Source organism: Rhinoderma darwinii, chromosome 9 (assembly GCF_050947455.1).
Source record: "Rhinoderma darwinii isolate aRhiDar2 chromosome 9, aRhiDar2.hap1, whole genome shotgun sequence".
NCBI lineage: Eukaryota > Metazoa > Chordata > Amphibia > Anura > Rhinodermatidae > Rhinoderma > Rhinoderma darwinii.
Genome location: NC_134695.1, coordinates 93777026 through 93804252, shown reverse-complemented (window position 1 = coordinate 93804252; position 27227 = coordinate 93777026). Strand labels below are relative to the sequence as shown.

At 43.4% G+C, this 27227-nt stretch overlaps 1 protein-coding gene across 3 annotated transcripts; it reads left to right on the top strand.

Annotated features, from left to right (window-relative positions):
• The first annotated feature begins 118 nt into the window (after nt 1–118).
• Nucleotides 119–26267, top strand: HAS3 (hyaluronan synthase 3). Of its 3 annotated transcripts, XM_075838538.1 has the most exons (8): nt 119–216; nt 823–930; nt 8132–8239; nt 16566–17414; nt 20461–20520; nt 21989–22594; nt 24724–24825; nt 25013–26267. In XM_075838538.1, exons 5-8 carry the CDS (start codon nt 20491–20493, stop codon nt 25940–25942), a joined length of 1668 nt encoding a protein of 555 aa, XP_075694653.1. In that variant the 5' UTR covers nt 119–216; nt 823–930; nt 8132–8239; nt 16566–17414; nt 20461–20490; the 3' UTR covers nt 25943–26267. The 3 variants fall into 3 exon arrangements, with proteins under 3 accessions (XP_075694653.1, XP_075694655.1, XP_075694654.1); XM_075838540.1 differs by lacking the exon at nt 20461–20520; XM_075838539.1 differs by lacking the exons at nt 119–216; nt 823–930; nt 8132–8239 and adding an exon at nt 8046–8091.
• Nucleotides 26268–27227: the final 960 nt, after the last annotated feature.

Here is a 27227-nt window from a genome sequence, read left to right as displayed (position 1 = left end):
CTGCCCAGTAACAGAAGGCTCATTGGTTTGTACAAGGCCACAGATCCTCAGGTTCATCTATAAAATGAGCGGTCCTGGGGTTGGGACTTGTTATCTCCTAAACTCAGGACTGCTGGTCTGATGTTCCCCGTTTTCCCTTCCCGTAATTTTATCGGTCTCTTTGAATATTTGTTGTTATTTTTTTGTTTTACTGTATTGTAAAAGCTTCTTTGTTAGGTAAGTCGCTTACTGCGTGATTGGATAGGTAGTTCCTTACTCCAGTTAGGCCTCATACACACGGCCGTGCCCGAAATCACGGCCGCAGCTCGTATTTTCGGGCCATTCTCCCATACAAAGTATGGCAGTACGGCCCGTAAAATGCGAAAAATAGGACATGCTCCATAATTCCCGGCACAGCTCTACGGCACGGACACCTATCCAAAGCGATACGGAAAGGTGCCCGCGGTCAATAGAACTGAATGGGTCTGTAATTGCAGACCATATTACAGTCCGCAATTACAGAGATTTTTTTTTTACGGTCGTGTTCATGGGGCCTTAGTCCGAGGTTATGGCTGGACTGAGATGCTGGAATTATTTTTTTTTTTTTAAACATTACATTTTTATTTGTTTATATCAGGGAAATACAAAAAAATCAGTATAACAACTTTTCCATATGGTTGGATTTCTAATAAAATTAAAAGTTGTTGGATGTATTGAGTTGATCTATCTATATGGTTAAAAAAGTGTCCGAGTTTATGTATTTTTTAAATCTTTAATACAGATGGCCGTGGCCAGTTTTATCTTCCATTCATTCTTATCTACGTGTCTTATTTTATAATTTAGGTATTGGTACAAAACTTTAAGGTCATATTCAGTATGATTTTATAATCCCACGCGATTTAATAGAAAACCTGCCGCAAAAACACCTAAAATGACAAAAAGACATACGATGTAAGTAAAAATGTATATTACTAAGGAAAAATGCACCTGTGTGAACTAGCCTTAAAGGGCCCACTTAGGGTTAATTCCGTTCCTGTAGTATGCAGCAGCCTGTGTATGAGTATTTTAAGCTCGACTCCTGCGCAAATTCAATTTCTTAATTACCCACTGTGATAAACTGCCAATTTCTGCCGCTCTGTTCATTCTTCAGGATGAGGGGGGCAGAGGAGGGGCTCCCCGAGGTTCTATTAATAGGTGCACTGCGGGGATGGATGAGATTAGAAAAGTAAATCCCTGTTACAAGGAAAGTGTCATTCCAAGAGCAAATACTGCCGGTCAAATATCTGCTTTACGCACTATAGATTCTTCATTATAGAGTGTGTCGTCAAGTATAGAATTGTAAAATAATGCCACTAAATATCTGTATTGCTGTCCGAAAACCCGGGACCGCAATGCTTTGCACCAAGACAATATAGTCATACCATCAATTTAGATTGGGGAAGTGTAGCGACAACTTGAAAAGCTGAAGTCAACCCCCAACCATTATTTCGGGGGACTCTTGCTGCAGTTTCCTTACCCTGAATTTAGATCTTCCCGACAGATTTTATTTAAAAATGGGTAGAACTATCCAGTACTCAGCCCTTCCTGTAGTTATGTCATTATAAAATAGCTGAAGATTGCTATATTGCTTGACATGACCCCACAATTTCTAGTCTCACCCATTAGAACACACTGGGGGGAATTTAACAACGTTTCTATGCCAGAAAATTGGCATAGAAAATTCACAAAAATTTGACTTTTGGGCCGTTTCTGCCATCTCACCACTTTTAAAACAGTGGCAGAGCATAGCTGAAGTGGCGTGCGGTATTTACTATGATTTTACACCAGAAACTGGCATGAATTATAGCGGAAATCTATGCCAGCTCCTCTGGTGCACGGACAGCCGAAGACGTGACAAATTTATTAAGAGACCTCTTAATAAATTTTTCGCATCTTACGCCAACTTGTTTCCTATTAAGACTGCCGTATAAAAAAACTGTTTTAATAAATCCCCCCCCACTGTGTCTCAGTCTAAGCTTACTGATGTCCATTTGCCCACTCATAGTAAATTGCTGCCATTGTAGCGCTACATAGTGCCCCCCCTGCATAGTTTAATTTTGATAGTACATGAGTCTCAAGCCGACCATACACATGAGATAACTGTGAGCCGAAAGGTTGTAGGGCCAACAGCTATTTGTCCCGTTTCCAGGTTGTAGTGGCCGTGCTGCAGAACAGCAACTCTGCTCCGATTCACTTGAATAGGATAAGGGCTGCAGTACGGGCGCTGTTTTATGACCGGAGCCATCTCCTTCCGGCATGGATATCCGATACCCGGAGGTAGCCAGAGCAGATAATCGGTATGGGGTCCAGGTGTCGGACCCCCACCGATCAAATACTGATGACCTATCCTGTGGATAAGTCATTAGTTGTCTGTGGCTGGACAACCCCTTTAATATGCTCGGCCGAGGGTGCATATTTATTTCAATTGGAACAGGTGAGTGTCTAACATGAAGGATTAGGAATGATGAAGTTAGGGCCTGTTCACATCACCGTTCATTTCTGTTCCGGGGTTCCGTCGGAGGGTTCCGTCGGGTGAACCCCGCAACAGAAAGTGAAAGTGACAGCACAGCTTCCGTTTCAGTCACCATTGATCTCAATGGTGACGGGAACATCGCTAATGCTTTCCGTTCGTCACCATTCCGGCTGGTTCCCGGTTTTCCGACGGAATCAATAAAGTCGACTACGCTATTGATTCCGTCGGAAAACCGGAAACCAGCCGGAATGGTGACGAACAGAAAGCATTAGCGATGTTTCCGTCACCATTGAGATCAATGGTGACTGAAACGGAAGCTGTGCTGTCACTTTCACTTTCCGTTGCGGGGTTCACCCGACGGAAACCTCCGACGGAACCCCAGAACGGAAAGAGAACGGTGATGTGAACAGGCCCTTAAACGTGCCTAATCCCTTTTTTTCCCGACCTGCCATCCGGGTAGAGACATGAGAACCCCATACACATAGGCTAGTTTTATAGACATTCTAGTAAAATTCTGCTGCAGTGCCCCTATAAGCACAGCCATAGTGCCCCCATAATGATAGCCACACTGTGGATGCTCCTTTTTAATAATATGTTGGAGTCTCAAAATATTTTACAATTGAAGCCAGTAATAAATCTGTTTCTCACCTCTTATAAGTGCCCCTAAAACCCTCTGCGTTCTTGGTGGTCTCAGTAAAGTGTCTTACCGAGATTGTGAGCACATAAAGATATGTTTACTATCGGATCGATCTTCCCTGCTTAAATGGGATACTACATCTTCTGCGCTTAATGATTATTTTTTCAGTCATTGTCTGCAGTTTCTTTGTTGACATTGGATGCGATCAATAAAGAAATCCTGACTTTTCTAGAGGTCACTAGACGCTCAGTTAAAGAGAACCTTTCTTCCAAGAAAAACAACTTTAAATGGGTTTCTGCTTTTTTAAAAACCCGGCCTGTCAAAAATGATCTGATAGCAGATCGCCCCACTGCCTGGACCCCAAGAAGCCAGTGTTTAATTTGCTTGCAGTGCCACCACATGGGAAATTAAAGGGGTTATTCCACAAAGGAAATTTATTACCCATTCACAGGATAGATGATACATGTCCGATCGCTGGGACCCCCACCAATCAGTAGAACGGGGGTCCCGAGCCCCACGTTCCTCCTTACTGCATGACCGCAGTGAGTAGGAGTTTGACTGGCGCAGTGGTCACGCATGTGCCCTGCAGCTCCATTCAATATCTATGGGGCTGATGGAAACAGCCAAGTGCAGTGCTCTGCTGTTTCAGTTGTCATGTAGTCACTGATTAGTTGCTATTGGCAACAAGGACAGATTTCATCCAGGGTTATTACAACTTGTCGACCTTATACAGCCACGCTGTCTGATTAGTTGTCATAGTAGCAGAGCACAGTGACAACTAGGCCGAAGCTTCTGTTCTTTGCTTGTTTCCATGACAACGCATGTAATCTGTTCCAGCTGGAGAAACACGTGTTTTCCATCACACTTTCCTTTCTAAGACATTTAAGTGAATGAAAGATGCGTAAGGAGCCTTAAAGTGCCCATACACATTAGTTGACAGTCGGCCAAACTCATCGATTTCGGCTGGACAGGCCATATATCTAATGTGTATGGTGGTGTCCCTACTATGTCCTGACGGCAGAAGTCAGAGGGGAAAAGGGATTAGGAACGTTGGATTTCAATATTCCCGATCCTCGGTTTCCCGCAGGTGATAAGCCGTTGCCAGAGGTGTCTGGCAGTGGCTTATACCTCTCTCCCCGTTGAAAACACAATTTACATAAAACCAGAAACCTACCTATGTTCACACGGGTAACAAAAAACGTCAGAAAATACGGAGCTGTTTTCAAGGGAATACAGCTCCTGATTTTCAGTAGTTTTTTTTAGCAACTTGCGTTTTTCGCTGCGTTTTTTACGGCCATTTTTGGAGCTGTTTTTCAATAGAGTCAATGAAAAACTGCTCCAAAAACGGCTCAAGAAGTGACATGTATTTCTTTTTCGCATTCGTTTTTTTACGCGCCATTTTTTTAAAACAGCCGCGTAAAAACGCCCCGTCGGAACAGAATGCCGTATTTCCCATTGAAATCAATGGGCAGATGTTTGGAGGCGTTCTGCTTCCGCTTTATCAGCCGAAAATAGACCGTGTGAACATACCCTAAGAGAGTACTGAGAGTCATCTAATTTACATATAAGCTGTGCTATTGTCAAGTCAACTTTAATTGGTTACCAAAAGGCCCATTTACACGAGCCAATAATCGGGCAAAGGCTCGTTGGCTGATCATATCGTTTTAAAATTAGTATCGTTGTCGGCAGCACATCTCTCTGTGTAAACAGGGAGACGTACTGACGACATGATAATAACATATGGGGACGAGCGATTGGAGTAACGAGCGATTGGAGTAACGAGCGCTCGTCTCCATATTAGCTCCTTGCGAAAGCAAATGAGCGCCGATCAACAAGATGTCCCGTTGATCGGCGCTCATTTACACAGCCCAGGACGGGCCATATAAGAGGACCTTAACTTGCAAAATAATTGGAAGATTTGCAAAATACCAGAAACAGTAAGGCTGCCTGTAGACATAAATTCCTGTTTATGGATCCTGCCAGTAATCCAAATTTTTATGGAGTAAGATCCATCATCCTATTGTTTCTCCTGGAGATAAGTGGTACCAAATGTGTCTGTCAGCCGCTCATCACCTACAGGCATTTTAATAGGAGGAGTTAAGACCACAGCACGATTAAGCAACTAAAACCTGTCTAATGTGTATTGGCATGTAAAGGCTTTTTGTTTATAAAATGACAGTAAATCTGTTCTCCCATTACAGGAAGAAGACTTTTATATTTGCATATTCTTAATAACCCGGGTTGAAGACACTTCTGTGTTAGTGTTGACACCCGCAGACATTTCCGGTAAATGCTTGCCTATTTTATGTAGGGAGTATATGGAACCTTTTCCTTAATCTTAATTTCAGGGATACAATATATAGACTTCCAAATAGACAGTAAGGCCCCATGCACACGAATGTGCTTCTGCGGCCGCAATTACCCCGAAAATCCACGGGAGAATTGCGGTCCCATTCATCCCTATGGGACCATGCACACGACCAGGCTCATAGCAAATGTGCACAGCCCGCGATTTGCGGGCGGCATGCGGGTGACACTCTGCCCCCGGCCGACATGAAAATCACGGCCGTGCACATGGCTACGGTCGTGTGCATGAGGCCTTAAGTAGATTTTCTTTATTCCAGCATTGAGTAATCAAGAAAGTCTGTTTTCAGCATAATCTGCAATCTCGACGCGATTATGAGACTCGTCTGATACAATATGATATTAAAGTGGTTGTCTCATCCGTGCAAACCCTTTTCTAAATAAGTGCCTGCTGGCGATAAACTGATATCACTAATGGAAGATATGGGTAGCCACTGCATGGGTTTTATTTTTTATATGGTATCATGTTGAAATAAACTGGGAGATTGCTGCTCTGAAGCCTGCAGAATTGTGAATGTAGCTCTGGAGTAAAATACAGGCTGTAACACAGGATCAGTACAAGATATGTAATGTCATGTATTTAAAAAGTTACTCACCTTTTTATGTAGAACACTAAACACATTGTAATGGCGGGGTAGGGAGACAGACAGGTGAGCCCTAATCTACCCGCCACTCAGTCCCTGCCTACTTGCAACGGCCCGTCCTAAGCGACGGCGTACAACTGGGCGACGGTCCCTACGCTCACTAAGTGCACGACAGACAAACAGACAAGGGTACACAGAAGCGAAGGGAAATGGGGCTGTTGCCCACGGCAACCCCGTGAGCAACAAGAAAAGTGAACGAGCCAAGTCAAACCAGGAGTGAACGAGGTACAAAACGCAGAGCAGGAGAATAGTGAACGAGCTGAGTCAAACCAGGAGTGGACGAGGTACAAAACGCAGAGCAGGAGAATAGTCAGTCAAGCCAGGGTCAATATGAAGCAGAAGACAAGTAGTAAGCAGCAGCAGCAGAGCCAGGAAACAGACTGAAAGAAACACAGGCAAAGGAGGAGCAGGAAGTGAAGGTATAAATAGACAGAGGGTGGGAGCTAGCTCCGTCTAGCCAGGCTGTGATAGGCTCTCCCACTCCTCAGCCTCCCCGACTGATTGGTGGAAGAAGGGGTCACTCGACCAGACTTAGGAGCAGGTGCAGAATGAGTAACCACGGGCGTCGACACAGAAGCTGTGTCAGGCAGATCCTTTACACATATAGAATGCACAAAAAAGAAAAAAAATATTCCAGATTCCTCGCTTAATCTTCTCTTTTCCTTTGATCCTATTTTGTCTCATATTGCAACTAATACTGAGAAACATATAAATGCTTCTAAATGTGTCCCAGGAGATCAGCCATTACCCTCCTCCTTCTAAGCTTCCTGTGTGTGTCGAAAAGACAACTGGCTGTAGCAGGAGCCTCTCCCTCTGCCCTGTCTGCAGTAGGACACAAAGATCAATAAAACACACTCATTTTTTATTAAGCCCTGCCCCTTGAGCAGTTCCCTAGCTGAAAATGGAACAGATCAACATAAAATTAACCCCTGTGTTTTCTGCAGGATTTTTACAGGAACAGGCAGAGGATCCTGCAGATTGACAAACAGCGCAAGCAAGTTTATCTCCTGTTTTCTTTTATTATGCATTTCTAGGTTTAGTGTTTAGTTAAATGATACTTTGACCAAGAGAGGTGCCAGGGCCCCGATTCAAGTTTGTAACAGGGCCACTGAACTATCCCGTGTCTTTAGTAGTACTGGTCTCACATTCATGGGGCAGAGGTACCTTTTAAGCCTCCTCAGGTGCCAGTGCCGATGCGACTGACCCTATAGTTACTCCCCTGCTGACCAAGAAGTAATAATCAGTGGTCTAGCAATAATAAAGTGTGTGGAGTCAAAAACGAATTCTGTTATTTATATAGCACCAACATGTTCTGCAGTGCTGCACATAGATTGTGTTTCATCTGCCCCTAGTAGGGTTTACAGTATAACTCCCTATCTTAGACACATGTGCACATAGAAGAAACCCACCCAAACATGGGAAGAACATACAAACTTTATGCATGTGACCCTGGTCAAATTCAAGGTCATAGTTTCAGTACTATAAGGTGGCCTTGCTAACCACCGAGCACCCACATGCTGGGACTATTAGTCCGCCATCGTTTTATATTCTGCCTGCCTAGTTTCAGAACGCCGATGAAAATGTTAATCCTAATCCGTTGGCTCCCACAGTTTCCAGCGAGGAGTCTGACACACGTCCTTAACACTCCTTAGACAAGCGGCTCTGTGATTCCTGTAGACTATTCGTTTATTCCTCAAGCAGCGGCGCTGTCCTCGCTGTCATACACTGGAGGTGTATGTCTTGATGTTTATGGATGAGATGGACGGAGGGTTTTTTCCAGGTTTAGGAGGATGAGAGAATGAGCTGCCTGTTCCTCTCTCCTCTCCTGGATCCAGTTTCAGACTCCGAACAAGGAGATTTTTGTGTTAAAAAAAAAAAAAAAGAAAATAATTTTATTTATATCCCTGTAGGAAAGTAGGAGGAGGGAATGAAAGTTGGGCCGCTCCATGCAGAAGGTAAGGCAACCAAAAAATACTACTTTTTTTTTTATTACAGATTATTAGATGTTTTCTCTATATCAAGTACTGTGCAGTATGGAGGGATATGAGGTACGGAAGTAAATAAGGAAAAATCTGCATATGTACCCACCGTGTGCCACAAATGGTAAGTGACTTCGATACAAATTGAATTATACTACTATAAGTTAAAGCTCTTGGATCTAGCCGCTGGTGCACTAGTAGTACCAGCATGCCTTGGCAGCCACTGGTAGACAAATTCCACCAGACCGGGAGGTAGAATACAATATACTCATACTGAAAAGTAAATCTATATACAAAGGCTATCTGGGGTCACCCAGTTCTTCTATCTGTCCCCTACACCCTACAATTATTGGGCCGTGCTCTTGTGCCAGGTCCTGTCTATTCTGCATGCAAAGCAGGTCCGGTGTTGACGTCTTGGATTTGTGGCTATTGTTGGGCTGTTACCACGGAGCTCCTGGTATAGTTGTCTTTTTTGTCTACTGCACGTCTGCCTGTGCTTCTGATTGGAGTTCTTTTAGGTTGGAGCTCTCGATTAAATTTGTGTAGACGCAAAAGACCTTCACTTCGGATGCTTTGCTTTGTCTGGGGGAGCGGGTATTCGATGCCACGTTTCAGTATTGAAAGCCAAGACACGGTGGACTGCTCAGTGTTTACTATGGAAAGTTACATACAGTACACCCTGTATGATTACAATACAATTAATATATGTACAAAGCAAATGTAGTATATGACATTCCAGTGTCCATTTCATAAAGGGTGCAGAAGTAGTGAAAGCAATGGTGCTGTAATTCAGGGGGGGGGGGTTAGGGTGAGGGGTATTAGGATTGGGGCAGATGGACAATGCTTATAGAGGTTGTCCAAGATTAGGAAAACATGGCTGCTTTTTTCCAAAAACAGCGCCACCCCTGTCCACAGGCTGTGTGTGGTATTGCAGTGCAGCCCCATTAAATTAAAGAGGCTCTGTCACCAGTTTATAACTGCCCTATCTTCTAGCTAATCTAATAGGCGCTTTAATGTAGAGAAGTAATGTGGTGATGTTTTTTGTTTTGTTTTTTAAACGTTTATTTTTGACGTTATGAGCATTTTAAGTGTTATGCAAATTTGTTCTTAATGCCCAAGTGGACGTGTTTTTACCTTTCACCAAGTGGGTGTTGTAAAGAGAAGTGTATGACGCTGACAATCCGCGTCATACACTTCTCTTCATTCATGTTCAGCTGTACTTACAGCACAGTGTGATCTCGCGAGATCACACTGTGCTGTCACTTACTCCCACAGTAACTTTACCGGAGTGTCGGGATGAATACTGCGTATTCCCCTATTGCTTCATAATATTAGCTATGAAACATTCCTCCAGCCGCAAATGAAATTTTCCCATTGCTCCAGAATCCACATCTATATAAAGTTTTGTATGTCAAACTTGTTATCTCATGGAGCTGCGGTCTGGTCACCCGGTCTGTGGGATCTCCTAACACCTCTGCCCTCTCTATCAGTCAGTCAGCCCTCACATTCATGTCTCTTCTGCTTCTTATTAGGTACAGTAAGACATGTGCGGACTAAGGGCTTATTCACACGAACGTAGAATATGTCCGTGTGACGTCCGTTAAAACGACGGCCATCACACGGACGCATGTATTTAAATGGGGCCGTTCACGCGGCCGTTATTTCAACGGAACGTGTGAAGCGTCCGTTGAAAAGTAGAACATGTCCTATTTTGTTCTGTTTTCCATGATCCCTCGATAGACTCAAGTCTATGGGGATCCGTGAAAACGCATTCACACAAAGTCGGACGTTTGTGTGGATCTAGCCTTAGAGTCAAGTCGCCGCCACATTGTGTTGGAAGAAAATGCCCCCCCACACAAAGGAATGCTGGGAAATGTAGTTCTATGCTTATGTGATCGAGGGGAAAGGTCCTGGCTGGGCTGTACCTAGATATCTCCTTGTACAATGGCTGCAGAAATCCGTAGCGCTCACAGCAGGATCAGATCTACAAGGCTGGTTCATTCACTTAGGGTAAGGGTGCACCATTAAATGCTAATTCTGTCAAGGAATTGGTTACAGTATAATCAGACATCATCTCTATAAATCCACCGCACCTGCATACCATGTATCTGAGCTTCTTATAGCCAGCAGTCATTGGGAGGTATGCCTTAGGTGAGTTGTCAGGCATGACATGCCCGTACACACAAACTATGTGATTGGCACAGATAAAGATATATAGACTAAGGCCTCACGCACACAACCGTAGTGGTTTTGCGGTATGCCAAACCACGGATCCGTTGCGATCCATTTGACCGCAAAAAACACTTGTTGCCCATCCGTGTGTCAACAGGATTCACGGATCCACAAAAAAAAATGGTTTCACCAGTTTAGTGAACCCGCAAATCCACACCATAAAATGACTTAGGGCTTATTCAGACGACAGGGAAAGTCGGCCGTGTGACGGACATTTTTTTACTAGCCGTCACACGGCTGCATTAAAATTAATGCATGTCTATGGGGCTATTTATAGAGCCATTTTTAAATGGACCGTATGAAGGGCCCGGGAAAGAATAGGACATGTTCTATTATTGCCCGTTTTCCCAGATCCCTCAATAGACTCAAGTCTATGAGGGATCCTTGAAAACTGGTCCCACACAGGTGCAAATCGGCCGTGCAAAAACGGCGGATTTGACATCCGGTCATGTGAATATAGCCTTATCCTGAGTTTTTGTGGTCCGGATTTGCGGCCCCCACATGGACCTGTGTCAGAAATGAATGGGTCTGCAATTTATCTGCAAAAATGCTGAAAAATTGCGGACACAAATGCACCGCTGTGTGCATGAGGCCTAAAGTTAGAGGCACAGAGACTGGCCCAGCACATATTCGCATCCAATATCACTGTGGAAATAAATTATCCATGCCATTCAATTAAAGGGGCTGTTCCATCAGGACTATCTTTGTCCATATGCCCAGTTTAGCTGCAGTTTTTGGTGCGATACAAGTGCAACTCTCTGAACTGCTCAACAAATGCCCTATCAGGATGAATGTCTATAGACCATGCTCCTCTATTCCATCCCTGTTACAGTGCAACGATGTGTAATGAACTGATGACCTTCATTCTCTGAAGGTCATCTCACACGCAGCTATTTGCAAAATTGGGATTTGCCATCATTAATGCCCTTTTCAATTGCAAACTGTTTCAGTAACATATCCTCGAATAGCTTCATTAAACCGTGCTCTCCGACATGTAGATTTCCAGTTGTTATGAAACTACAACTTCCAGCAGGACATGCTGGGAGTTGTAGTTTCATCACAGCTGGAGAGTCATAGATTGGAGAGCACTGCATTAAAGTATATCTGCCGTTTGCCTTATACCAGCTCCATGTTATCCAATTCTAAATCACGGCTGAAGCCTGTGCCAAGCCACGTCTGCCAAGCCACGTTCACTAGAGTTGTCACTGTTAACCAGCAGAGATGGTATTATCTATATGTGATCTTAGGAAACTCCTGGCAACTCCACAGGGCATGGTGCTTGGGTAAGGTGGCATCCCCTTTGCCTTTCCTCCTTTACACTTTAAAGGGGTTATGTGGGGACCGAAAATTATTAGCAGTGTACTCTGTGTCGGATTGGAGTACCTTAGGCCCACCAGAGGAAATACTTCTTCGGGCCCACCCATCAGCTATATAGAAGTAATGCGGCCACTCTTAATTGTGTAGTAAACCAAAGACCAAAATTACCACCACCATATAGTGACCATATAGTAGACACCAGTCCTACACAAGCACTCTGCAGACCATATAACTTAAAGAAGTTTTCCCATCTTAGACATATATGGCACATCCACAGGAAATGCCAAAAATGTCTGTTAGATGTGGGTCCCAGCATGCGCGCAGCTCTCTCCATTCTGTTCAATGTGCCGCCTGGCCCATAAATGTTATGTTCTTGGCGGCCCTGCCTACAAGAGTAAGCAGCGGGGCAGAGAGACAATATCTCTCTGCTCCACTGCAGGATCATTGATGCTGCAGGATAAAAGCAGCTCGCTGCCTGGTCCCACCGGAGAATCCTCCGTTCTTCCGGTGAGCCAGTCCGACGCTGAGTGTAGTCACTGCAGTATGTGAGTACATTCACTAATATACATTCCGGTCCCCCGTCGCGCTGATTATGAGATTTTTATAGCGCTGGCGGGGGACCAGAAGTCTAGTTGCACAGTCTTTCTTCATGACAACACGTTTCGTCATGTGAACGACCCCGCTGTACTCTATGTAATCGATGTAGCTTCCTCCGGTCCCCCGCCAGCGCTATAAAAAGTCTATTAAAATCTCATAATCAGGGTAACGGAGGACCGGAATGTATATTAGCGAGTGTACTCACATACTGCAGTGACTACACTGATAATAATATTCAGTCCCCTTAAATGAGGCTGAGCTGCGATACCAGGCATAGTGCCAGGTCAAAAGTGAAACGGTGTCTGGAGAAAGTAAAAGAAGTTGTGGCCCTTTTTCCTAGAGATCGGTGGGTGTTGCAGCACGGTCACTGATCTGACAATGCTGCCGCAACCTAATGATAGTCCGCCAGTGTTAGTTGCCAGAATACCCCTCTAGGGTACAGAGGGTCAAATATGTAGGCCAGAGCAGAGGTCCCAGTTAATCACATGATGCAGTTTTTTTTGTACAGTGTTGGTTTATTTCTTCATCATCCCACTATATCTCCCTGTGTGAACCTGGACCAAGCGTGATTATAATATCACAAGCCTAATGTCAAGTTCCAAGCCTCAGGCCCCAACATGTCAGATCCAGGGTTACAAAATGTGACTGAAGTACAAATGACCCAATTGCGTATCTTGTTTTTATTTACGTTCTGTATTACGCACGACCTGTAATGCTGTTATTATTATAATTATTGTTTTTAATGCGTTTGATACTTCAGATGACCACCACCCTACACCTGATACCTCCTGTACAGGAGTATATCCCAAGAAGATGTCAAAATTCTGCTGGCGAACCTTTATTGCCTCCTCTATAAATCTTTTTGACGTTGATAACATGACGGCCCTCAAGAACAGAACTTTAATTATAGTTAAACCCAAGTTATGTAACATCCTAAGGCCCCATGCACACGACCGTAAAACTGCGGACCCTACTACGGTCCGGGATTTTACGGACCCATTCGGTTCTATTGGCCACGGACACCATTCTGTAGCGCTACGGATGGGTGTCCGTGCCGTAGAACCGTGCCGGGAATTATGGAGCATGTCCAATTTTTCATATTTCACAGGCCGTGCTCCCTATTTTACAAGCCGTGCTCCCATACTTTTGAAAATGCGGGCGGCCGTCAGCAGCCTGTCGTGCCCGCAATCGCGGGTTGTGATTACGGGCACGGCTGTGTTCATGGGACCTTAAGAGTACAATATATGACTTATAGGGAAACCAGTCGAAAACTGAGTTTTTAATTTGAAACATTCAGTAGAGAATCCATTGAGAGTAGAGAATGCCCTGAGTATACTGAGTAGCTGCCTGAATATATCTGATGTGTTGCCAAGCAACAGAAGCCAAAGCTAGTGGGTGACCACACTGCATCTCCTTGTCCACATGGAGACCACACCAGGCTTCCTTTGTGCGAGTGATTTGTTAAACATACATGGCCGCTCCACTGTATTAATAAATGTTACGCCTACATTAGGGTATCTGCAGCGGAAAGGTTATTATTATAATTCTGAATGTCAAGAGTTTATTGCAGGGAACTGAAGTAATTTATTTCTCTTTCCATTAAAAGACCAGAAAAAAACGCCCTACTTTAGGAGTTTGAGATTTTGACTTTTTTTTATATATCCAAAATCTCGTAATATAAACCTGCATGGTGAAAGAGACACAAACACTTCAGCTGTAAAGTGCAAGTTAATCAAAACCTGTTTCTATCTTTGGAAATGATTAATTCTGCACCGCTGGGATGGACGCAATTCTGATAGATAAAAACCTGACAATGTTAGTGTTATATAGTTATATATGTATCACGTTTCCTGCACTGTTTACAGCTCAAATAAGCGTAAAAGATGTAATGGCGTAATCTGTATATCAGTGTATTGTGTAACGGTTTGAAAAAAGGATATCCAAAGTAAACAATCCCTTTAATATGACTTTAGAAGGGATGCTTAAAGTGAATATCCAGCTTTTTTACGTTAAAATTTCTGTTCAGATTAAGTTCTCAACAAGTATTTATAGTGGTCAGGGCTCCTTCTAAAACAAAGCTCCAAATTCCCTGCATGGACATAGAGTTAAATAATAAAATTCTGGATTCTAGCAGCCGCCACTTACTGCATACTGTTTTATTATTGAGTTCAATGTATTGATAGTATTCAGTAAGCTCCCAAGCTCCCCCTAGTGGTGGCTAGAGGCAGTCAGAATTGCGTTATTTCACTTTATATATCTTTGCAGAGTTTTGACTGCTATAAAGATATATTAGGAAATCAGTACAGAATTTTGGACCTAGAAACTACATGATACTATAAAGTAGATAAACTCAGCAATTTTCGCTGTGGACATGGCTCGAAAATCCATGTCAAAACCTGCATGTGTTCTCTATGGATTTTGCTGCGGAATAGTGTTCAACTACTGAATAAAATAGTGTTCAAGGGTGGACATTCACTTCAAGGTTTTTCTTAAGATCAACTACTCACAACGGAGGCAGCCATTTTTTAATGAACTAATTGTTGATCATTTAAATTGAATTTTAGGGACACATTGCAGAACGTTTATTTAAATGGCATTTTCTTATATAAGACATCGATGGACATGCCATAAATGTTTGATCGGTGGGGGTCCGACCGCTGGTCCCACAACAAATCTGATAATGGAGGAAACTGTGCGCATGCTTGGCTGTTTCCATATCTCTCATTCACTATAATGGATAGTGACCATATGTACGTGGCCACTTCCAATGAGTTGTTGGAAACTAGTAGTATGACCCCCACTTATGAAATATTAAAGGCTCCACTAAGTCCACATGCAGCAGAATTTTTCCATATTCACCGCAATTCCACATTTTCATTACATTTTGCAGCGGATCGTGGTGCGGATTCACCGCGGATTTCACCCAATAAAGTTAAATGAGAGAAATGCACATAAATTATGTGGGCAAATGCATGTCAGAATACGATCCATTCCTGATCGCAGAACAGCATGAACAGCGTGTTTTAGCTACAGTCCTCGTCTTCAGTAACTGGGTGTTTCCTTATTTCATGAAATATCTTGCCATCTGATAAATGCCATCGAATGTACTGGCTAATCACTGGCATGCGCTGGTGCCAACCAATGTTGTAACTGTAAGAGTTAAAACACAGGGGAGCATCAATTGAAATCTTAATTTGTCCCCTCAGGCCTTGAGATGTAAACCCCAATGTTATGTCATAGCGCTGTGATACAGGAGGGTGCGGTACATTTACAAAACTGGAGCTCTGCTTTGTAATGGGGAAGATCATGACCAGCCCTTTCCATAAATCCCAAATTGTTAGGTGTGAGGAAATGATCCATTCCAGGAAATGCTCTGTTTTCCGTTTTTTTATTCATAAAACTTATTTTCTGTATAAATGAAAAACTCTACAACTTTCTCATATACTGTATTTTATGTTTCAATACTTCAACATTTTCAAGTTATATATTTGCTGTCAATGAATGACAACTAATCTTGCTCTCAGCTGAGGGTTTGCTACAATTATATATGCCGTAATCTGGCACCGGTAGATCTCTATGGGCCCATACTGTACCTCCATATGCCTCATATGAACATTAATGTGAAGATACAAATCTTAAAGGGTAATATCACTTTTGGAAAATATGAGTTACTAAACGTTTCAGAATAATCTTGATGTTTGGTGTCCGTATTGGTCAATATCTATATCTATCTATCTATCTATCCTTAAAGAGAATTTGTCACCTCTCCTGACATTTCTGTTTTAGTAAATACGTGTACCCCCATGAGATAACAATTCTGGAACACCTTTTCATAACTGTGCGGTGTGCCGTTCCTCCGTTATTCCTCCTAGAAATGTATGAATAAATTGACAACTAGGTGTTATCGGTTGGGGGTGTGTCCCTACACAGCCTGACATTGCACAATCAGCGTTGACCGTGTCAGACTGTGTATGGACATGCCTCTTTGACAAGGGGAATAGTTACACCCAGTTATCAATTTCTTCAAACATTTCTAGGAGGAATAACAGAGGAATGGCTCAACGTAGTGTTCTAAGAAAAGATGTATTGTTATTTCATGGGGAATACAAGTATTACTAAAACAGACATGTCAGGAGAGGTGACCAGTCCTCTAACAATCCGAAAATATCCTATATACTCTCAGACTTTGCTTGCAATAAAATAAACACCTGCTGTCAAAGTCCCTCTATTGACAGCTGCCTGTCCCCTGCTCTAAAAATAACATTTTATGTGCATTTGCCTAATAAATGACAATCTTCCCATAGGATGTGATGATCTCCAGCATCCAGTGGCTGCATGAGGGAAGTGCCTGCAGATTCACACACTGGGATCTTATAACTGACTTCAATCCTGCAGGCAAAGAAGCATATGGAGAAGTACTACTACACCTCCTAGACCCAGCGCAGCACATGGAGAAGTGTGCACAGTACTACTACACCAACTAGACCCAGCGCAGCACATGGAGAAGTGTGCACAGTACTACTACACCTCCTAGACCCAGCGCAGCACATGGAGAAGTGTGCACAGTACTACTACACCTCCTAGACCCAGCGCAGCACATGGAGAAGTGTGCACAGTACTACTACACCAACTAGACCCAGCGCAGCACATGGAGAAGTGTGCACAGTACTACTACACCTCCTAGACCCAGCGCAGCACATGGAGAAGTGTGCACAGTACTACTACACCTCCTAGATCAGATGCATCATCACATGGAGAAGTGTGCACAGTACTACTACACCTCCTAGACCCAGCGCAGCACATGGAGAAGTGTGCACAGTACTACTACACCTCCTAGATCAGATGCATCATCACATGGAGAAGTGTGCACAGTACTACTACACCTCCTAGATCAGATGCATCATCACATGGAGAAGTGTGCACAGTACTACTACACCTCTTAGATCAGATGCATCATCACATGGAGAAGTGTGCACAGTACTACTACACCTCTTAGATCAGATGCATCATCACATGGAGAAGAAGTGTGCACAGTACTACTACACCTCCTAGATCAGATGCATCATCACATGGAGAAGTGTGCACAGTACTACTACACCTCCTAGACCCAGCGCAGCACATGGAACTGAGAAAAGGAGGTGCCTGATCATAAGGTGAGTTACTCAAAGATGGGAAGGGGGGTAAGGGAGGTCTGTGACTGTTCTGTAGGTGGTGGGCTGGGAGTGGGGGTGGAAAGCTGAAGGTTAAAGCAACCTGCTGATGGAAAGAAGAGGGGAGAAGGAGCACATGAGAGGTGAGTGCAGGGGAGATGAGGATAGAAGAGTGCAATGTAGAGTGCGGAGAGCAGGAAAGATGAGACTATTCAATACATAGAGGACAGATGAGGAAATGAATGGATCCCTATGAGACTAGAGTGCAATGTAGAGTGCTTGATAGATGATTACGGAGGAGTGCAGGGGGATTACTGTATATAGAGCATAGGATAGAAGATTTTTATAAGGAAGGATAGAGCAAGGCAAGAATTAAACAGATCCCTGTGAGAAGAGGTATGTGCAATGTAGAGTGCTGCAGTGTATGCAGAAAGTGCAGAGATTGCTGGAGCTGCAGTAGGGCAGAGGTGACATAAATAGGTCCAGTAGTGATGAGAGGATCCAGGATGCATGAAGAAGAAAGCCACATAACACCCAGACTTCTTGTCTTCTGCTGGGAGATAGAAGAGGATCATTGCTGCAATTGAGAATTGATCCACATAGAGGGGCAAATGCAAGGTGAGACCATCAGGGTGCAGTGTATGGGATGGAGTAAATGAATGGGCTCTTTGCTGCATGCCATGATGGGATATAGCTGACTGCCAGTGTATAGGCATTGACAGATCTAGACCTGACACTGTGTTCCCTGCTCTTCTGCATTGTGTCCTGGACAGCAGCCACTAAGGACAGAGCTGGAATCTTGCAGCTATATGTATAGAGAATATTTAGCCTGATGTCCTTGAAGAGAAGCAATACTTATCACCCCCTCCCCTGCACTCAATATTAGTCTCTAGCATGGAATTGAATGTGCAATCCCTATATAATATAAAACCAGATGTTATAGAACTACAAGTCTCAGCATGTACTCACAATAGACTTGAGGTCAACTTTAAATAGGTTGAGTTGGAACCTGCAAAGTTCATTTCTCAGATTTAGGGAAATTCTAAATAGTTTTAAAAAGTTTTAGAGACTGAAAGTAGAGGGTCCATTGTTTCCATTCGTATACATAGAACATATATATATATATATATATATAAAATAGTACTTTGGATGTAAATAGAAATTTCTGGGTTTCATAGCAACATTTTAATAATTATTGCATTATTATTATTATTTATTATTACGTTGTTATTATGATTATTACTTCTACATTATTAATGTTATTATGATTATTTATTACGTTATTTATTATTTTTACTTACTATTATTATAATATATATATATATTTATGTTATATTATTTAACAGATTTTATAATTGCCTTTCTTTAGCCATTCTATAAAACATTTTCCTATCTGTGACCTTTGCCTAAAATTGTGCCTTTGAGCGGACAGTGAATTCCCAGCCTGCGTATGATATGGTGGCGCTGGGATATTCTATGTCACGTTCTCTGCAGAATTTGAGAATTTCTAGTAGTTTACTATATTGAAAAACTATCCGAGATGCACTGCAGGGACAGAATTGAATAAAATAATTGTAAAAATCAAACCCATCCACAGCAGTTACAGAATGAAGCTAGAAATCCAGTTATACCGACCAGCATGCCAACCTGGAATTTGTATTATTCTTCCAATATTGTCTTTGTATTTCCCCGTAAAATCCATCTAATTGCTACATATAGGTTTCTAAGTTATATCTGCTGGGAAAGCTGGGTGACAACCAGTATGGCCACCATTATAGCCATACTGGTTGTCACCCAGAATCAAGAAGAGGACGACTATTTTAAGAGGGGATGGTTTTTATATTCTTTTTAACATGGGGGTTATTGATCTAAATCAAGTGATTCCTGCTTAGAATGGGGATAAATTTAAAGGGATGGTCTCATAAAGACAACCCTTACACATGTGCCCTCTATAGGACGTCATAGAGGGGGTGTCACTTGCTCTGGACTACTGTCTAATATCCAGTTCATAAGCTGCTAAGTAAGAGCGGCTTACCTGTCTATGTATTACATGGTCAGCCATTCATTTCAATGGCAGACATTGAATATTATAATGGAAATGTATTTCGAGCCGGAGCTTCCCCTGGTGATAACAGCTGATCACCTGTATTTCGTAAGTCTCGCCTGCAGTGATTAGTTTCATGAGACAGCCCCCTTAAGTGGTTTGTCCATAAATATATAAAGTTTATTGAAGGGATCGCAGTACATGCTCAAATTTTAGGCTATGTTCACACTTAGCGATTTTCTGCAGATTTTAATGCAGATTTTTGAGCCAATGCTAGAAGTGGTTTCAAAAGAAATGGTAAATATAAAAGAAAAACTTATACTTCTTCTCCCTTCCTGGATCCACTTTTGGCTTTGGCTCAAAAATCTGCATCAAATCGCTATGTGTGAACATAGCCTTACAATCTATCATGTCGAGGCTACAAATGGACAAGGAATGCATACACATAAATTACTACATATGAGCATGCGCAACCTTTGGCACTCCAGCTGTTGTAAAACTACAGTTCCCAGCATGCCCTGACATCCTTTGGCTGGAATAATAAAGTTTTTGGCTGTCAGTGCATGCTGGGAGTTGTAGTTTTACAACAGATGGAGTGTCGAAGGTTGCTGACCCCTGGCACGCGCTATACTCTCTTCAATAAACTTTATACAGTCCTGAAGAAGCCTCTTCTCCATATCTGGGATATAGGGGTGACCATGTCCCCATTTGATGCACCCTGCAGCATCTAAGCACTACTGTTTCTAGGCTTTGTAGCTACTCGTCCGAACTTTAGATGTTTTAGAAGTCCCATTTAAAGAGAAGCTGGAGACTCCCTCACATGTAACCTGTCATTAGGAACCCTCGTCCCCCTCCTCGTCATACTAGGCGTTTGAAGTCTCTTTGTTCCCCAGGATGTTCCCTTACAGGTAGCCTTTTCATTTCCTCTACTTCTTCATTACCTCCTTAAGGCCCGGTGATTACTAAGTCTATTCCACAAAACTCTTTTTCTTTCTTCCATTACAGGGAAAGGGTCAGTGAGGACCCGACTGCTTAATGACCCCTATACTTATGACATTCCCAGAGGTAACTTTAGATCTTTTAACTCCTACAGGACAAAATAAAACCCCACTAAATATAAATCCGCCATAGACGGAACAATAAAAGTTAACGATTCAACCGCACAAGAGGATGGTCAATTATTATCCTATGAAACACAAAATTTCTTGCATCAGTCTTAAAGGGGCTGTCCACTACTGAACAACTGATGACCTATCCACCGGAAAGGTCATCCGTATATCATCGGTGCGCGTCCAACACCCGGACCCCACACATGGACCCCTCTGAGGACCGGATGTTATGGCCCATTATGCGATGTACGGAGCCGGAAGTAGTTGGCTCCATACATAGCATAGAAGCCGTGGTGCCGAACTGCAGATCCGCTCCTATTCACTCGAATACAGCACTGCAGCTCGGCCGCTATTTAGTGGCCGAAGCCATCTGCTTCCAACATGGACATCCGGTGCTTGGAAGCAGCCGAAGCGGCTTAACGGTATGGGGTTTGGGTGTCAGACCCCCACAGATCATGTACGTTGGATAGGTCATCAGTTGTCCAGTAGTGGACAACCCCTTTAAGTTGTTTAGATCTTGCATATAATCAAATAAGATACAAGAAAATACATGTGAAGTAATTTTTAGGTCTAACATTCAGCGCTGATTCATATCTTAAAATATCTTTATAGCAGTCGGGGCTACGTTTTTCCGTTGCATAGACATAGAGTTAAATAATACAATTCTGGCTGCCTGCAGCCACCACTAGGGGGAGCTTAGGAGCCAACTGCATACTTTTATAATTGAGTATAACGTATAGCAGTATAAGCTATTTGCACTTCTGTAGTCAACTCTTTGCAACCATTAATTGGCAGATAGAGGTTAACTGAGCATGCATGGACTGAATATACTGGCTCTTGTAGTTCCACAGTAGCCTGCTCCTGCTTTAGTTGTTCTTTTGACCTCATTTAGTGTTGTAGGAGTTGTATAATGTGTCTAGAATCAGCGTCCTCAGTAAATTAACACTTCTAGAGTTAATTTGACCTAAATCGCCTGATAATAACACAAGATTGAAGGCATGGCTGCTGGATGACAGGTCTCTGCCTGACTGCTAATGTTAGGTTACACGGTGGCTGCAATTGTCCTGTGCAGCTCAGTCATCTGGGAATTGAGGTTTCCATGAAAAAAAAAAATTATAAAAAAAAAATCTCCGCCATGGCTTTTTCACATACAAGTAGGAGAGCTCAAGGGATTTGTTTGTTAAATTCACCTGTAATTCTATTTCAGGACATAGGGGGCGCCATTTGTATTACATAAGTTTTCTGTGTGCGCAAATTTTTGCAAAGTAAGAAGTAAAATGAATATATAATTAAAACAATTACCGCACTGAGAGTTGGTAGACGCTGCACGTAGACTGGTAGAGTGGCATGTATTGACTTGGTGCAGGAGTTATCTGTCAGTGCGTGTCTGTTTTATTGATCTCTGCTTTATTCTTGTGGCACAGATGCCTGGACGGCTGCAGACGGCCCTGAAGATCCTAGGCACGAGCCTATTTGCTGTGCTGGTGCTGGGGGGCATACTTGCGGCTTATGTGACCGGGTACCAGTTCATTCACACTGACCGCCATCACCTCTCCTTTGGGCTGTACGGAGCGATCTTGGGTCTGCATCTCCTTACTCAGAGCCTTTTCGCTTATCTGGAGCACAAACAAATGCGGAAAGATGGGAAGGGCGTTCCAGGAACCTCCAGGGTGGCACTATGCATTGCGGCCTATCAAGAAGACCCAGAATACCTGAGGAAATGTCTGCAGTCAGCCCGACGGATCTCCTATCCTCACCTCCGAGTCGTCATGGTGATTGACGGGAATTCAGAGGATGATAGGTACATGATGGATATATTCCGAGAGGTCATGGGATCAGAGGGCACTTGCTGCTATATCTGGGACAACAATTACCATGATACACAAGAAGCAAGGCAGGAGGGCGAGCGGGGTGTCCAGGAGCTGGTGCAGAAGTTCCCATATACCTGTATAATGCAGAAATGGGGAGGGAAGCGAGAAGTGATGTACACTGCGTTCCGGGCTCTTGCGGACAGCGTGGACTATGTGCAGGTAAGAAAAAAAGAAGGTTCCTTTCATGCATTTATTAACGTTTAACCTTCAATTTACCTTTCTGTTTTGGGTGGAATATTTTAAGGACTAATTCCCTTTTTAGTACTTACCTGGCGTCTCTGATGGCTGAATTCTTCTCGATAAAGGTGCTGCAAATATCCATTGTTTTCACGAAACAGCGCCACTCTTGCAGATGGGGCGTGTCTGGTAATGCAGCTTGAATGGGGCAGACCTGTAATACCGGCCATGGACAAGGGTGGCCGTTTCTGGCAAAAAGGCATGCCCTCTTCTCTAGTCTCATTCATCCCCTTTAAATACCCTCTGCCCTAAAACTTAAATTGGGGTCCGAAACTGTTCTTTGAGATGATGAAGAGGTGCAAATTAAAAACACAAGTAGTCAGTAGTAGCATGAAGGAACCCCGCAGACACTTTAAACAGCTCCAGGGGCATAGTGCATAGCAGATCTGTTTCCTGATGGGACAGGACAGCGCTCTCGGACCTAAAATTAGGCATTTTCCTGGAGAATGAATTGTATTTCTTATAACCAGAACACCCCAGTATGGATCCGGGGGCCCAAATCCTCTGGAGTCCACTACGTGTCACTATAGTATAGTCCTAATATGTGAGTTGTCAGCCCCTTGTTAGGTATTTTGACCCTGAGACCGTTTCCAGAAAGCTCCGATTTCTCATTTATGTCAGACAAAATATAGATATAGCGACCGTGAAGTCCTGCGCTCTCTACGTCCTGCCCTTCACTGAAAGATAACAGATTAGAGGAATATTTCCTAGTATATGAACATGACGTCTCCGGCCCTGAACATCCTTCTCTGTAGGATAATTTTTGGATCATACGCGGTTATGTCGCTGTATATTGATTTCTGGCACTACCGCACTAAAATGTGTATCTGCTGCTTTAATGGTGTAAAATGTTATTGAATATCACCGAGTGATGCGATGCTCCGTAATAGTTTTTAATATAGGATATTGCAGGTCGTACACACATTTTTTTCTAGTATGAGTGGTCGCCAATATACAACAGGAGGTCACCGAATAATAATCGCATGCTTTACAGCTATACCAGTGTGCGCGGTACAGAACCAACTTTGTTAGGACCGTGCTACCCAATCAGTAACCAAATATCCTAAACTCTCATATGGGCACTGTGGCTGGCATTAAATGTGTACATTGTCAGGCACTATTATAGAGGCACTGTGGCTGTCATGTCTAAATGGTCACCAATCTGGCTGGACCCCATACGTATGGTTCTGGGCACTATGATTGGTAATATGTTGCAGTGTTCTCTACGCACTGTATAGACCTATTATTTGGAGACTGTATGGCGCCATTCACACACTACATCAATGGTCAGCACCCTTCGGCACACCAGCTGTTGTAATATTACAATTCTCAGCATGCCCTGACAGGCTTTGGCTGGAATAATGCTTTAGGCTGTCAGGGCATGATGGGAGTTGTTGTTCCGGAACAGCTGGAGAGCTGAATGTTGCCGATTCCTTCACTATATGATCCCACTGGAACTAGTATAGGATTTACTTTTAACACTCAGACCTTGTAAAGCATCTACACACATTTCAGGTGTTCATTTTGTTGGCGAGTGTTTAGGAGAATCAGTTCTGTGAGACATGAATGTCAACATAGTGGCACCATATGTCTCCAGACATGTAGAGCCTAGTCCTCCATATCGGATCCTACTACTATCTTAGGCCTCATGCACACGACCGTAGTATTCATCCGTAATTACGGATAAAATTGTGACCCATTAATTTCTACAGGCCATGGACACATTTCCATATATTTACGGATGTGTGGGCGGGCCATAGAAATTATCTGTAAAATATCGATCATGTCCTATTCTTGTACGCAATTGCGGACGGCTTCGGGTGTGCACTTGTATTTGCGGACAGTAAACACCCTTACGGTCGTGTGCATGAGGCTTTAAGCACTTAGTGATTTGTCGATAATTCACACATCTTCGATCGTCAAAAACTCGAAAAATTGACGATTTCAATTCCACTGGGACCCATCTTTCTGCACCAGATTGTTATTAATAAAACATTCACTCTCTGTGCTATTCCTCATTATCATTACGTGCGTCCTCTCTCTGGTTGTAGGTTTCGGATTCTGACACAGTACTTGATCCAGCGTGCACCGCAGAGATGCTGCGTATATTGGAAGAGGACACTAAAGTCGGTGGAGTCGGAGGAGACGTGCAGGTAAGATTTAGTCGTCCGCTTCTTCCAGTTATGTTATATATTAATGGTTGATCCCCATCCAAAAATTCCTCTAGTGTATTGCACTGGTACTCCACGTGTTTTGTTTTCTTGGATTTGCTTTTTATGCACTTTGGTGACCTCAACCTAGATATAACTCATCTGCCTCGAAATGTCGTTCTCCCTCCAGATCTTAAACAAATACGACTCCTGGATCTCCTTCTTGAGCAGCGTCCGATATTGGATGGCGTTTAACGTTGAACGAGCATGCCAGTCCTACTTTGGTTGTGTACAGTGCATTAGCGGCCCACTGGGGATGTATCGAAACAGCCTGCTGCAGTACTTCTTGGAGGATTGGTACCATCAGACCTTCCTGGGTCAGAAGTGTAGCTTTGGAGACGACCGTCATCTCACCAATCGGGTGTTGAGCATGGGTTATAGGACTAAATACACAGCGCGTTCCAAGTGCCTGACTGAGACCCCCACCAAGTATTTGCGCTGGTTGAATCAGCAAACTCGGTGGAGTAAGTCATATTTTCGGGAATGGTTATACAATGCACTGTGGTTCCACAAGCATCACCTCTGGATGACTTACGAGTCTGTGGTCACCGGCTTTTTCCCTTTCTTTTTGGTGGCGACAGTAGTCCAACTCTTTTACCGTGGCCGTATCTGGAACATCATGCTTTTTCTTTTGACTGTCCAGCTAGTTGGCATAGTCAAGGCAACCTATGCCTGCTTCCTGCGTGGCAATGCCGAAATGATCTTTATGTCTTTGTATTCTCTCCTCTACATGACCAGCCTGTTACCGGCTAAAATGTTTGCGGTGCTCACAATCAATAAGTCTGGATGGGGAACCTCGGGCAGGAAGAAGCTGGTGGTGAACTTCATGGGTATGGTGCCAGTGTCAGTCTGGTTCTGTGTCCTTCTGGGTGGTCTTGTGTATACAGCATACTGCCAAAGTCAAGATCCCTTCACCGAGACTGAACTTTTATTCCTGGTGACTGGAGCAATCCTTTATGGCTGCTACTGGCTGGCATTGCTCAGTTTGTATCTGGCAATAGTGGCCAGGCGCTGCGGGAAGAAGCAGGAGCTCTACAGCTTGGCATTATCAGAAGTGTGAATGATGGGGACAGTCGAAAAAGTTTCGATAGATTATGGGGGTTATGGCGGAGCCTACCAAATAGAAGACCTGTAGGCCTTGCTTCTGATAGAAAATGGTAAAGTGGGGTCCTATGAGGTCTTCTTTCTGGACAATATGAGGAGGGTCCGTGTGACAGGAGACAGTTCTCACCAGCAATGTCTTACAGAGACCTTACTATGCAAACATATACCTCAGGCAAATCTAAAGAAATAAAGCAATTTGCCAAAGCAATAAGAGCCATAGTTGGCATAGCCTTAACATATCCATAAACGTTCTGATGGTATGGTGCCACCAACCTGTTCAACTTCTATAGAGCCCGACCGCCGGCGGGAAGAGGCTACTTAAATGAAGATGATGCCCAAAAGGTGCAAACGTAACCCACACCAAATAACAAGTGCTACATGGTTAAATGCCTGGATGTCAAAATAATCAAAGGACACGACACAATACAATGGAGCCTATCGTACAAGGCTGCGACTACTGACAAATCTGTAGTCGTGATTATTCCGAGCGTCAATGAGATTTGCATGGCATTGATTGAAGGTTATTTTTTCTGAAATGTTTGATTCAGTCCAGATGTGATCGATTTATTAAGATATAAGGGTTAGTGCAATAAGATACATATATGATTGATAATACCGCCCTTACTTCTGGATGGTCCATATATAATATAGGCACAACTGGCTTTCATTTAGACCTTATTCACACAGCCCTATTGGGTCCATGAAATACGGACTGTACGTCAGTGGCAATTCCTGGACCGAACACATGATGCTGTGAGTCACTGCCCCCCCCCATTGAAAACACGATTACAGTCCGCGACAGTATTACCGCGGGGTGGCAGGGACTCCTAGCGTCATAGATTACTATGATGCTAGAAGTCCGGCTCCCTGAACTGTGTTCGGCCCGGGAAATGCGGCCGACTTACGGTCTGTATCTCACAGACGAAACACGCCCGTGGTAATCCGGGTGACAACCAATATGTCCGCCATTACAGCTCCCACAAAGGAGATCACTATTGTTGTATACAGGCTGCTCTATAGAAAAATATAGCTAAAGTGCTTTATGGACACATCTGTATCCTATCCATAGAGCAGGTGTATTGATCTGAATCCTGTTACACTATAGCTGATAAATTCCCTTGTGTTACATAGTGTATAGGTACAAGTAGGGTCCCTGACAATTGCTCACTGACTTTGCTTCTTTCACTAAGATGGTCTTGTAAGAATTTTGAGAGACCCTTTAAATTAGAGGTTGAAAGTGT

Coding starts and splice junctions, on each gene's coding strand:
- HAS3 (XM_075838538.1), top strand. CDS start 20,491: ATGACCCCTATACTTATGACATTCCCAGAG. Junction 20,521..21,988: donor TACTTATGACATTCCCAGAG/GTAACTTTAGAT, acceptor CTTGTGGCACAG/ATGCCTGGACGGCTGCAGAC. Junction 24,826..25,012: donor GAGTCGGAGGAGACGTGCAG/GTAAGATTTAGT, acceptor TTCTCCCTCCAG/ATCTTAAACAAATACGACTC.